The following is a 13,883-nucleotide window of genomic DNA, read 5'->3' on the forward strand; positions in this document are numbered from 1 at the left end:
GGCGTGAAAGCAGGAAGTGGGTACTGAAGTTTCATGTTCAGCCATGAACTCATTGAATGGCGGTGCAGGCTAGAAGGGCTGAATGGCCTGCTCCTGCACCTATTTTCTATGTTTCTATGATTGAGTAGACTGGGTCTTTACTCGTTGGAGTTCAGAAGGATGAGGGGTGATCTTATAGAAAATTAAAAATAATGAAAGGGATAGAGGCAGAGAGGTTGTTTCCACTGGTCGGGGAGACTAGAACTTGGGGCACAGCCTCAAAATACGGGGGAGCCAATTTAAAACCCGAGTCGAGAAGGAATTTCTTCTCCCAGAGGGTTGCGAATCTGTGGAATTCTCTGCCTAAGGAAGCAGTTGAGGCTAGCTCATTGAATGTATTCAAATCACAGATAGATAGATTTTTAACCAATAAGGTAATTAAGGGTTATGGGGAGCGGGCGGATAAGTGGAGCTGAGTCCACGGCCAGATCAGCCATGATCTTGTTGAATGGCGGAGCAGTCCCGAGGGGCTAGATAGCCTACTCCTGTTCCTAATTCTTATTTTCTTATGTTCTTATTCTATGATCCCCTTCTTCTCCCCCCACCCGCCACTCCTAATTAGCATTACAATTGAAAAATAAGTGCCTTCAGGAGACAAAGTGAAAAAATAAGCAAAATAAATCTGCCTGGAAGAATTTATACTGTATTGAAGACACGGGGCTGAAATTCCGATGTCCCGGGTCCATACGAAGTTTCTACGGACCCAGGAAGGCATCGGAAAAGCCGGTTTTCAGCGCACAATGCGCATGCGCTGAAAACCGGCTTTTCCGACCTGTCAAGTTTCTGGCTTGACAGATCATCCGCAGATCAGGGAAGCAAGGACACTTGCAGGGCAATATTTCCGATATTTACACATATCTTGCCCAGAAAATGTCCTCAAAAATCTTGCACCTGAAAAAGCAACCTACTTTTACAGGCACAAGTGTTTAAAAATAAACAAAAACATTTTAAATTAGTTATAAAAACACATTGTTAAAAACCTTCCCCACTACAATAAGTTTATTTTAAGGCATAATTAAAAAACATTTTTTTTTTTTTTTAAATATTCCCAACTTTTTTTTTAAAAAGAAGAACTTTAATTTAAATGAATCTTAAATATGTAGTGTATTTCCTTTTTTTTTTTAATTGTGTTTTGGGTGTTTGGGAACGGGGGGCGGTTTCTCATTCATAGTAATAGGGGTTCCGGACTTAGGGAACTCCTATTACTATGACTAAGAATATACTACATCTGATTGGCTGCTCAGAACCATGTGTCTACAGCTCCCGGCCTGCGCACATCCCGATGTGCACGCGCTGTGACGCGCAGTCACGAGAGGCCTCAGGCTCGGAAGTTCGAACGGGCGCAGCAGCAACAGGTAAGTGCGCATCTTTTTTCCCTTTTTCCAGACTTTTGCCCACGGGAAGACCTCGACTGGGATTGAGGCCATAATCTTAACCAACAGTGTACAAAAAAAAGTGTGGCATCCAGTTGCAGGATGGGAGGTCCATAACTGTGTCTTGATAATTGCTGTTAGTGATGTGATTGCCTCTATACTAGGCAACAGTCGGGCTGCGGCTGACCACACTACTGTATGTAGTTCTGATCGCCATATTATTAAAAGGATAGAGGCACTGGAGAGGGTGCAGAGAAGATTCACAAGGATGATACCAGAAATGCAAAAGTATACATATTAGGAAAGGATGAACAGGCTGGGTCTCTTTTCTCTTGAAAAAAGACCGAGGGGTGGCCTAATCGAGGTCTTAAAAATTATGAAAGGTTTTGATAGAATACACAGAGAGTGTGTTTCCACTTGTGGGGAAGAGGAAAACTAGAGGCCGTCAATACAAGAAACCAAATAGGGAATTCAGAAGAAACTTCTTTACCCAGAAGGTGGTGAGAATTTGGAACTCGCTATGACAGGGAATGGTTGAAACAAATAGTATAGATGCATTTAAGGGGAGGCTAGACAAGTATATGAGGGAGAAGGGAATAGAGAGTTATGCTGATAGATTTAGAAGAAAGACAGGAGGAGGCTCGAGTGGAACATAAATGCTGGCATGGACAGGTTGGGCCGAATGGCCTGTTTGTGTCGATTATCCCATGCAATCTTATGGAATCTACACCAGAGGCAAATGCCAGAGGGAAAAATAAATCAGACTATTCTCACTCAGCTGCTAGTAGTCAATGTCAAAATGGCATTTGAGGTGACCTGGCGACAGATTGCCTGCTTACCATCTTAACTGGATTCAATGCATGGCACAGGGAGACCCAAAGCAAGAAAATATTTTATTTACCCTTTTAAATAGCTTTTACATACAGAATTGCAATATCGACACTAAATCATGGCTTCTATAGACACAGAAAAGAAGAATATAAATTACCAATGTGCATTTATATGGTGACTTCAACAAAGAATCACATTCCAAGGCACTTCATAGAGGTGCAAGGAAAAAAAGTGCACACCGAGCCAAAAGAGGAAATATTAGGAAGGGTGACTAAACAATTGGTCAGAGAAGTAGGTTTTAAGGAGAGTCTGAAAGAAGAGTAGGCAGAAAGGTTTAGGGAGAAAATTCTATAGGAGCCTAAATGACTGAAGGCATGGCCAACCACAATAGGATGAAGGGAGGACGTCAATGCACAACAGTAGCGTCAGTGGAGATATGTTGCTTTTTTTGGCGCGGGGGGGGTGCACGGAGTTGTTGGGCTGCAGGAGGTTAAAGAAATAGGGAGAGGGGCATTGCCATGAAGGGATTTGAATAGGAGGATTAGAATTTTAAAATCAAGGCAATGGTGCACCGGGACCATGGGGTGATGAGTGAAATAGACTTGGTGTGAGTTAAGATACAGACACAAGAGTTTTGGATAAGCTTAAGTTTATGGAGGATGGAGCATTGATGGCCAACTAAGGAGTGCACTGTCTGGAGGTGACAAAAGCACAGATGAGGGTATCACAGCAGATGGGCTGAGGCAGGGATGGAGACGGGCAATATTGTGGAGACGGGCAATATTGTGGAGGTGGAAATAAGCAGTCTTTGTGATGGAGAGGTTGAAAGGTTCTGGAGCTCAGGAGCTGGGTTCAAATAGGAGGCCGAGGTTACAACAGTCTAGTTCAGCCTGAGGCAGTTGGAATCGGTGGCGAGGGAACAGAGTTTACAGCAGGGCCCGAATATAATGGCTTCGGTCTGCTCAATGTTTAAGTGGAGGAAATTACAGCTCATCCAGAACTGGATGTTGGACAAGCAGTCTGACAACACACGAGCCAGTGGAGGGGTCAAAAGGTGGTGAAGGAGAAGCTGAGGGCCATCAGCTTACATGTGGAACCTGACATTGTGTCGAGTCAAAGTGGGCAGTGGCAGGTGGATAGATAAGCTTAGCCCTCAGCAGTTACACTGGATGGATAAGGTTAGCGAGAGAAGAGGATCAGGTAATTGGGATTGCTGCTTGGAAAGCATTCTCATTAGTGCCTCGATGGGCCCTTTGGAAAAATGACAAGCAGAGGGCAAGCCCTGCACTTATTCAGGGGAGATTCAAGCCGAGGACTGCAGCAAAGTAGAATGGCAGAGTAGTGGTGATTATTTGGTGTCAGGATTAGGGGGTTAAGAATTTTTTTTTTTTTAAATTCAGTCAAGATAAACTAGTGCAACCTGATCACATTAATATGCAGCCAAGTGAAAAGACAGTGGGGCACCGACCCTTGCAAGCCATGCACAATTTCACTAGGTTCAAAGCATACTGGCCTAAACATTTTTGCACACACCATCTTATGCACAATGACAGGTTCTTGCAACAAGTTAAGAGTCAGTTTTATGCTAATGGAGGTGAAAAAACCCACAGCACTCTGGCCACATTTGTGTGAAATTGACTCTCCTCCAAAAGAGATCAAGACAAAGTATTTGAACAAATTGCAATCAAACCCCAGAAATAAAAGACACACTTAAAAACCACAGGATGTTTGAACCCCACTCTTGTTTTTTGGTGCCTCTGCTTCCTGTCAAAACATTTGCATGATTGGGATGTCACCACAAATGGAAATAAAACTTACTAATTTATGCTGAGGGGAAAAGGCTGCAAGTATTCAAGACAGTGCCCACCACCTGATACCAAGGGCTCAATATACAACAGCACCACCAGCCAGCAGTGCAGTTGCTGATTGGTCGTGGTTTTAATAATTTGATAGGGTGAAGTTTTATTGTAATTTACAACCTTGTGGTAATGCCCACCATTAATCTTTACTAAAATCCTATAATCTAAATTATAGATGCTTACTTTTTCTCTTTTCAAACGTTGACTGGTTTTTCTTTTTCCATTATTACAGGTGACACTTCTACCAGTTACATTAGCTCAGTAAGGGAGGAGTGGAAGACAAACAAAATCTGGACAAGTTGTGCCCAGAATGTTCAAGAGTCAGCATGGGTTAAAATGTTGTGGGCTCAAGCCCAACATCAACACTTGAGTGCATAACCTAAGCTAACACAACAGCGCTGTATCAGAGTGCTTTGGATGGGATCATAAACTGAGATGCCATCTATCATTCAGGTTTCTGTTGTAGTATTTGAAGAGCAGGAATTTCATGATGTCTTGGCTTCCCGTCTTAAGCAACACCACCAAAACAGATTAACTGGGAATTTAATTCATTGCGTTTGTGGGATTTTGTTCAGCCCAAAAGTAACTTACTGTGTGAAATGTTTTGAAACGTTCATATGAAAAAGTACTACATAAATGCAAGTCTTCCCTTCTGCAACGCCAAGTTGTTGGTTGCTGACCTCCATTGAAGCCTGGGAGCAGTCACTTGCCTGCCTGCTGCCCAAGTGAGAAAAAGAATTTGGTACAGAAAGAGACACAGGAAAATACATTGTTTTAAAAAAAATGAGGGATGTGGGGAGTGGAGAAAAATAAAGAAATAAATTTACCTTTTTGTACATATTCAAACAGCCTGTGTTGCAGAACCTCCTTTGTTGCCCTTCATGATACAGGTACTGAAGCATAAACCCTCGGTTGTAAAAATAAACCCCGCAGTTATCACAACAGTTGGTCTTCAGGCCATTACTTGCTCTGAACTTGCTGAAACAGGCATTGCTGCACAGCCGATGGACCACATTTCCATTACTGACTTCATGGAGAATCTAGAAGGAATAGTACAACAGTTTTATGCAACATGATGTGAATATGTAATACAACTTGGGGGAGGGAAACAGTTGTAACCCACCTCTTCATTACCTGCAGTCTCTAGCAGCAAGCGTCATTCACGTGCCTCAGGGCCTCTGCATTGCCAATTCATCCGGGACTACTCTGGCATTAACTCAAGATTCCAAAGAGGAATTTGCCTCGAGAATCACAAGTACTGGCAATGCAGAAGAACTCAAATGACAGGCATCCAAACATGCTGCATTGCGGCAACACACACCCCTCCCTCTTCCACCAGCGTTACCAATAATGGTAACAAGCGAGAACAAAATTGTCATTGATGAGCTTAAATTTACTAGATTGGGTGGGAACAATCAAGCAGCAGGCTCATAATGGTTCAAGTTGCATTAACATTGTGGCAGGTGTAATGTATTTGCTTCATGGGTTCTTTGCTTAAGAATTCATAGCAACATATTGATAGGAAGAACTAGTTGGTTTATTAACAAAGGTTTAACAATCACACTACACATTACCAGTTCACCCACTAGGCTCACAACTGCATACCTCATCATGGATGACCTAGACCCAACTGACTGGGGTTTTATTAAGTCTTGTGAACATCACGTGATTGGCAAAGCCACTCACAATGCAACAGCTCTACAAACCTGCGAGCATACTCACAGGTGCATACATTACTGCAAGCAAGTCAATTAATGAGTTTGGGGCTTGATTTTTGTTAAGCCAAAGGCATCTGCCTGCTCAGGTGGACGTTAAAGACCCCATGACTGTATTCAAAGAGGAGCAGGGAAATCCTGGTGTCCAATATTTATCCCTCAACCAACATCACCAAAACAGGTTATCTGGTCTTAATCCAATTGCTGTTTGTGAGAGCTTGTGTACAAATTGGCTGCCACATTACAACAGTGACTACACTTCAAAAGTACTTAATTCGTTGTAAAACACTTTTGAGACATCCAGACGCCCGTCGTGAAAGGCACTATATAAATCCAAGTCTCGCCGCCTTTCTTTCATAACTGCATGGACGAAGTGTTAAGTTCTAATGATCAAGCTGGGGTATAAATGTATTTTATAAATGACACAGGATGGCAAACCATCTGATATAATTAAGGAAAATGCAGGTTTTGTGAATAGGAATGTTTCAGTACAATTTTAAAAGGAATTTGGAATGATACTTCTGTACATGATTTGCCTCTGAAGTCAGTAAGAGGGCATGTGCTAAATCTGTGACTCAGTAGTAGTGTTTTGCCATGCAAGAAGTGAACATCTGTTTAAGGTTCATTGTGCTCTGGGAGAAGAGTTTTCATCGTTTTTGATATTTTTGAGAGATTTCACAAAGTCTGTACACTTCTGTAAGTAAAAATTTTCACTGAATGTTGTTCATTTACCTGCTCCATTTATATTTAAATACATTGCCTGAGATTTATAACTTGAACCCCCAAGTGAATTCAATCTGCCGACTGAAGAGAGCAGAATCAAGTGGCAGTATGTTGTATAATCCAGTAAGCAGGGGTGCAGTGGTAACTTATTTTGTTCAATCTTGAGTCTCACCATTACTAAGCCAACTATCAGGCAGGTACAGGAATGCGCCAAACCATAAGAGACCAATTTATGAGTGGTCAATGATTCTGAATCCAGGCATAATGTGCAAAACCCAAAACCATAACAATGACTTTGGGAGTGGGGGACAGTAGTATTGTACACTGCCTTCTGCAGTGTTGAATGAAGCAAACATACGCACCAACATTTAGCATGCATCCAATCTGTAGAATGGAGGCACAGAAGAGGAGGAGGAGGAATGGGTGGGAAGGGGGTGGGGCAGGGAGAGGCCAGGAGAATACAGCCATAATGAGAAAGTTTTGATTCCCAGCCCAGTTCAGCATCCTTGCATAATAATACATGTACAGAAAACCTAGTTCCTGCAGGTGGCGCTGCTCAGCAAAGATTATCACCAACAGGAACTTAATACCATGGTGGTGGCATGTTACACGCAGCTTCACATTGTATTTTGCCTCCAAAAATGTTCTCCCGAACATACAATTTTGGCTGGGATAGTATTACACAGGTACCAGCAGTCTTGCATCCCTTACTCATCAGCCTAGACGGCAAGTGTCAACAGGCTACTGGACCGTGAACAACATTCACATCATAGCCCAATACTAAGGGCAACAGCTGGTATAAAGTCATATGCATTACAATATCTCGGGTTTAATCACTAGTGGGTAACCATCAAAGGGGAACCTTGGATATCCCTCCACACTCAGTATGCCCAGGTCAATTGTAGCACCTTGCCTACTCAGGATTCCAGGGATTTATATGCAATAAACTGGAAGGAGAAATTGAAGTAAGAGTCTCTGCTGTAGAAAAGTAACATTTCTTCAGCTCGGCTACTGTTGAGAGTCCACTTGCATGCTTGAAAATATTAGTATACATGCCTGCACAAATGCAAAGGAACCTTAATCAACACCACTTCCTTCTGAAGATTCCTCGTCAGAAAATTAATTCTCCACATTCATTAGAAATTAGGATGTGTAACTTAAGGGAGAGATGGTAGAAATAAAATATTTGTATTTTAAAAGAACTAAGAATCTGCTCATGTGCTGTGACCTCAAGAACCAGAAATATTATTGAAAAAAAACACATTTGCACAATTTCCACCTGGTGACTCTCACCTTTCCTTTTTTATTGCAGATACTGCATCTTGAGGAATCATCTGATGATGAAGCTGGTTTAAGCAGCTTGGCCTCATAAAGTGATAGACAAGTAGCATTGCAGAATTCCTGGAAGGACTGACTTGATCCAGCCTGTGCCACAACCAATTCCTTTGTATTCAAAATATCCCTGGGGAAAAAAACAGAACAGTGCATTCTAAAACAAAACATTCTATTTTATTTTTGAGGGCGGGAGGAGGGAAGAAAGAGGAGAAAGAGAAACATAATTAATTGACAAAGACTGCAAGAGGACTACAGTAGATCAGAGATCATGTTGTTATTGGGTTGGAAAAGTCCAGGTTTCAGACTTGAGAGTGAAAGCCCGATTAATAAAATTGTTGGAATAGAAGCTGAAGGCTTGGCTGAAACATAGCACAAAATTATTATACCAAAGAGAGAAAGAAGCTAATGCGATTTTAAAAAACACTGCTGTAGATGGGGCAATGAATATCAAGCTAGAAAACTATGAAACATAATAAGGATGAAAATTACAAATATTGGGGTCAAGATTGAATGATATTTATGTGAATACACAAAGCATTCAAAACAAAATTGGATAGATTAATGGCCGTGGAGAGATGACATATTCGCTATAATTGAGACATTATAGATTTGGACAGGAACAAGAATTAATATTCCTGGTTATAACATTTTCAGGATTGATAGAGAAGGGGGGAGTGGGGGGGGGGGAGGGGGGAGTGGGGGGGGAGGTGGTAGTGTTAGCAGAGAATTCTATCACAGCATAAGAACTCAAGAAGGTCCTGTGAGTTGCATTAAGGCAAAATCCATATCAACCAAGTTTAATACAATTTTCAGTATGCAATTACAGGTCCCCTTGAGTTAGAAGAGATCTGCTGACAAGTTCAGAGATATGCAAGAACTACAGGGCAATAATATTGGATGGTTTTAACTGCCCCACAATGAACTGGAATAAAGGTCATGCATGTAGTCAAAGTGGGTAATTTTTTTTACGGCTGCATTCAGGACTGCATCCTAGTTTGTTTCTCATGCAACAGGAAAAGCATTCATTAATTTATCTATCGGAAATGAAGTATAACAAAAAAACTGAAGCAAATGTAGGGGAACAATTGGCACCAATATGGTTAGGTTCCATACAAGATTGGAAAAGGAAAATAAAAATAATAAGGACACTGGACTGGAAAAGCACAGTTCGGCAAGATGAGAAAGAATTTGGCCCAAAGTAATTGAACAGAAAAGATAGCAAGGTCAACAGATCAGCAGTGGGAAATCTTCAAATAGAAAATTGATAGAATATAAAATAAATATATTCCTATCGGGCAAACACAGAATGAAAAAGAGTTCCATGGATAGAGAGATAAAACCCCAACTGAAATTTAAATGGAGCTTTATGATAAAGACAGGGCTAATATAACTAGAGATTATCATTTCATGGCTGATGAGTCCTCAATACTCCAACACTAGGGGTTAATCTCATCACCCATTTCTGCAGGGCTTGACTAAAACAATGCAACGTTTAAGGTACATCCTGCTCAGAGCACTGTACAACTTCATCATGGTAGCCTTAGACTTAAACCCGATCAATGTGGTCACTGTGTTTTCTTTGTTAGCTGCTGCTCTACAGTGACTAGACATGGTCAGTGCAGCATCAACTATCACTTTCAGTCTCTCCCTAGTTTAACAATTTTCATCACATTCCCCATTTTTATCTTCCAATGTGCTAGACCTTGCACTTATCTAATGGAATTTAATCAGTCACATAATTCTGACTATTGTAAATAGTGGCCAGGACCTTCTGTAATTTATTGGTAGCGAAATCAGATTCCACTCTGACTCCCCCTCAGTTTAGTATCATCTGTTAACTTGACCAGCTCACATTGACCTTCTGAATCCGGGCCATTTAGGACCCACCGAGTACACCTGCCCAGCTCAACATCACTCCACTAACTAGTATCTGCTGCTTCCTCTCACTCAGCCAATTCTTTAGTCACTTCCAGTTTTTACTTGGGTTACTTATTGCCTCAAGCTTGTGTAACAGCCTTTTATGTGAAATTTAAGGGTTTTTCGGAGTCTGGATAGACTATCAAGATTTTTTGACATCCACTTGACATGACACTTTTGCATAAAAAAGTCAAGATAGATGGTCCAAGTCAGACAATGGTGCTGTGCTAGATTTGAGAGATCTTTTTAGGAATGTTCAAACTTCCAGAAAGAGACCATACATTGGCCTTCTCATTTACATAGGTGTGAATTAGTAGCACAATAAACTAGGACTGCACAAGTACCTTCCTTCTTCCAAAACATTGCAGGAAGTTACAATTCAGATTCAGTATTCAGATTAAATATTTTGAATTTTCCTGTATGCCTTTCCATTAGTATTTTAGCTTCCACTTGGTGTGGTGCTGAGCCACACTGGCCAGAAGGCTGATATCTCCAAATCTGATCCCATTTGTGCTAAATTAGCCAATTTCAGAATCCCTTGACTATGGGAGATGAAACCAGTCAAAGTTTCTTCCTCCTTACAGTTTACTTTTGGGGCCAAAGATGAAAATAGACTGTAGTACAAATCAATCATCGGAGTCTAAGGATGATGTTAAGAATGGTTAGAAAAAAAAAAAATCTACACTTGCTTGCAAGTCTGACCCTTGTATGCTTATGTCAACATTTATGCAAAAAGAGTAGAAAATGATTACTTGTTGCAGAACGTGCATATCTTGGTAGACGATGGTTTCTGAGAATAGGTTGTGAGGCATGTGGAGGAGCAGAAGAGCTGAGGCGCCCCTTTTCTCTGGTATGCAGTTTGTCCCTTTTGCAGGGGCTTTTTGCAGTTAGCACACGTTACTTTTACCAGGGATCGTGAAGACCTTTGTGAACGAGGAGATTGGGTTTGGGCTTCGGCTTGAGCTTGAGCCTGGGCTTGAGCTGCTTGTAGAGACAATCTGGTGGTACGCCTTGGCCGCCGTGAAACATAGTCTTCCTCCTTAATATTAGTTGTCGTGGTGGAATTATCCTTTACTGAAGGATGAAAGAAAGCAAAACAAAAAATTTAAAATACAGCACAAAACATTTCCTCTTACAGCATTTGGGTGCACAAGACAACTTGGGCAGAGCAGAGGAAATGTAGGCAGGGAGAATCACCCCCCCCATAACAAACCACCCAATTTTCTACCATTTAAAAAAAATCAGCCTGGCTATTACAGATATGCAACCTTGCACCTTGTTTTCTTGTATCTACTTTGTACAGGCAATCCTTCTTTCGAAGTGCTCAACAGGAGTATCTGACCGACAATGGACACCTAAATCTCACTTGTTTCTTACCAACACCTACATTCCACCAGTAACAATTCAAATAGACTCCCTGGCTTCTCATTTAGGATAAACAAACTGCAGTGTGTTTGACAGAGCTAAACTTTATACCCTCATCTGCATTACTGACAAGACTATCTCTGGAGCAATGCTTAATTTTCCCATTCCACATCCATGCCATCATCGTTTCAAGGGTCAACTCATCAAATGCTCTTATAACAGGCCTCTTTTGTCTCACATAATTCAACTAATTCATAACTGCAGACTGATTACTCTCCCGTACTGCATGTCCATCCTGCCCAACTCCAGTAGCTCCCGATGCTGTAAGAGATCAATTTTTAAGATCCTAGTCTCCATTTTCAACTTATGGGTAAGCTTCTCAAGCCCTATATAGTAGCCGTGCCACGGATTCAAGATAACTGTTCGTCCTCCACTCCCTCAAGTACACAAGAGGCTAATCTTCCAGTCATTAATACTTAAACTTTTCCAATTCTCTTCTGGAACCACATTGGTTTACTGCCCCTCTTGCTATCTTCAAACACCTCCTTAAAAATATACATCTTCCACCAGGTCATTGGCCTCTCTGATCCCAATTTCCTTAACTGTGTATCCCGCATATGTTCTTTACAAATGGAGCAATACAAAAACACAAGTTTACTTCTCTTACCTTTTGTTTTGTTGGAGGATGAACAATTCTCTGTTTTGGGGGACTTCGGGGCTCCTTCCTTACTTTCCTGCAACATAATCACAGCATCTTGTGTCATTATTACCACGCATGGTTACTGAATAGGTAGGAAATGTTTTAACTGCAGAGTGAGGGTGAGGAAAGAAGAAAATAAAACACAAATACCGTATCATTATCCGTTTTTTCAGTATCTTTACTAGCTGCATCAGTTCCACAGGATGACGATTTGTCCACTTTAACTGATGAAGCAGAAACAAAAATATTAGGTTTACAACCTTGCAGCATAGAACTGGGGACATGCGCCCATGATAGTTCAGTGTGATGGCAAAGGGGCCGGTAGAAATGGCCAGAGCTCTGGTTCGGATTCCATCCAGTGAAATTGATTAAGAGTTCAGAAACTAGAAAACGCGCAGAAATATTTCACAAAAGGGACCGTAGGTAATGAACTATTCCCTTTCATTTTAACTTTCAATACATCTGTCCTTGGCAAGTTTAATTAATTTATTTTATATTAAATTTAATACAAAAATTATAAATGTATGCACAAAAAGTGATCAGAATGGACAGTTTTCCATTTCAGAAACACACTACTAAACACTTGCAGCATGATTATGTGCAGAATATGGCTTTATCCAGATTACTCCAATGTGCCTCAACCCAACCTCAGAACAGTATTGTATTGACATGTGTCTTCATTGCCCACTTGGCCGGCCTTTTGAGTGCAACTCTCCAGAAACTACAATTCACCCAAAACTCTGCAGCCTGCACTCTGTGCTGCACACATCGTCCTGGTCTTCCACTCCCCATCCTCCAAACACATTCAATTCAAACTCCAAATCTCTATCTACAAATCCCTCCATGGCCAAACCACTTCCAAAGCAATGCAATTTCCTGCAGCCTTACATTCAATGCCATGCCTTCTAGCCACGAATCCAACCTCCTGCGCATCCTCCTCCTCCGTCAGCAAAGCTTCCAACTCTCTGGAACTCCATCTCAACTCTTCTAACCTCACCATATCTCACCTTGCTTCAAAGCCTCCAGAATACCTATCCTTTCAACCAGTTTTAAATTACCTCTCCCAACTCTTCCATTACTACCCAACGTCCATTTGCTTATCTATGAAGCACTTTTAAGATTTTTTTTTACATTAAAATTATACAAATGCAAGTAATACACGCATTAACAATGTTTTCTAGATTAAGTTTACAAAAGGCTTTCTCAAACACTTCTGCAATGTCAGAGGTCTGGTGCACTGATTCAATATCACATATTGAATCAGTGAACACATTCAGATTGCGTCACACTACTCGCATTTCCAGTTTACAGCTCGAACAGCGCTATTAACAGCCCAGCCATTTTGAGCCGAGGGGGTTACAAGCTGATTTGTACTTTAAATATTAATTTAGCACATTATAATTTGTCTGTATTCTTTCCCCATTTACTCCACCCATATTTGCTTCACTTTGCTGGATCTGTCCTGGGCTACACATTCTTTCCAGCAGGGCCTATTTGCAGGCTTCTGTAAATAGCTTTCTTGAGTCAGGCAATATAAGCAGCATGCAACTGACCTGGGTAGGGCTCTTTCCACACCCCAAGCTCCATTTTTCATAAACCTTGTGAGGGAGAACTAGCTTCTGCTTTGTGTTCCTCACACACTATTTGCAGAGACCGACAAGTTGCTGTGTGTGGAACTGTAGGGCAAATCTACATCCAGTCACTATGGCACCGACTGGATGATCCAGCTATACTGCACCACCAATGCTCCCTATAAGCTGTACAGCCGAGCAGCACTCTAGTTGCCACGCAGCCAGCTCATCTGCTCTTACATGGGGGGAAAACCGTGCATGCATGGTATTTTGAATGGGCCGTACACTCAAAAGAAAAATTAAAGGGAACATTGTGCACCCCTTTTATATAGGCTCACCTTTGGGTGGTTGTAGACGGTAAATGTCGGGGCTCTCATCTTTGGAAACCAGGTTCAAATCCAATCCAGGCAGATAGAATGAATGTGTCATCCTCTGCTAGCAGCAAGGGTCTTCTG

General features: G+C 41.5%; 1 protein-coding gene across 11 annotated transcripts in view; it reads right to left on the reverse strand.

Annotated features, from left to right (window-relative positions):
• LOC139265606 (zinc finger MYM-type protein 3-like) overlaps positions 1–13,883 on the reverse strand; it is a 133,990-nt gene that overhangs the window by 63,807 nt on the left and 56,300 nt on the right. For all 11 annotated transcript variants that reach the window (XM_070882736.1, XM_070882738.1, XM_070882732.1 and 8 more), the window contains 5 exons: positions 12,008–12,081; positions 11,825–11,891; positions 10,545–10,866; positions 7,834–8,002; positions 4,930–5,142 (listed from right to left, as the gene is read on the reverse strand). In XM_070882736.1, coding sequence (XP_070738837.1) covers positions 4,930–5,142; positions 7,834–8,002; positions 10,545–10,866; positions 11,825–11,891; positions 12,008–12,081 — 845 coding nt within the window. The remainder of the gene's footprint in view (positions 1–4,929; positions 5,143–7,833; positions 8,003–10,544; positions 10,867–11,824; positions 11,892–12,007; positions 12,082–13,883) is intronic.

This window comes from Pristiophorus japonicus, chromosome 6 (assembly GCF_044704955.1).
Source record: "Pristiophorus japonicus isolate sPriJap1 chromosome 6, sPriJap1.hap1, whole genome shotgun sequence".
Taxonomy (NCBI): domain Eukaryota; kingdom Metazoa; phylum Chordata; class Chondrichthyes; family Pristiophoridae; genus Pristiophorus; species Pristiophorus japonicus.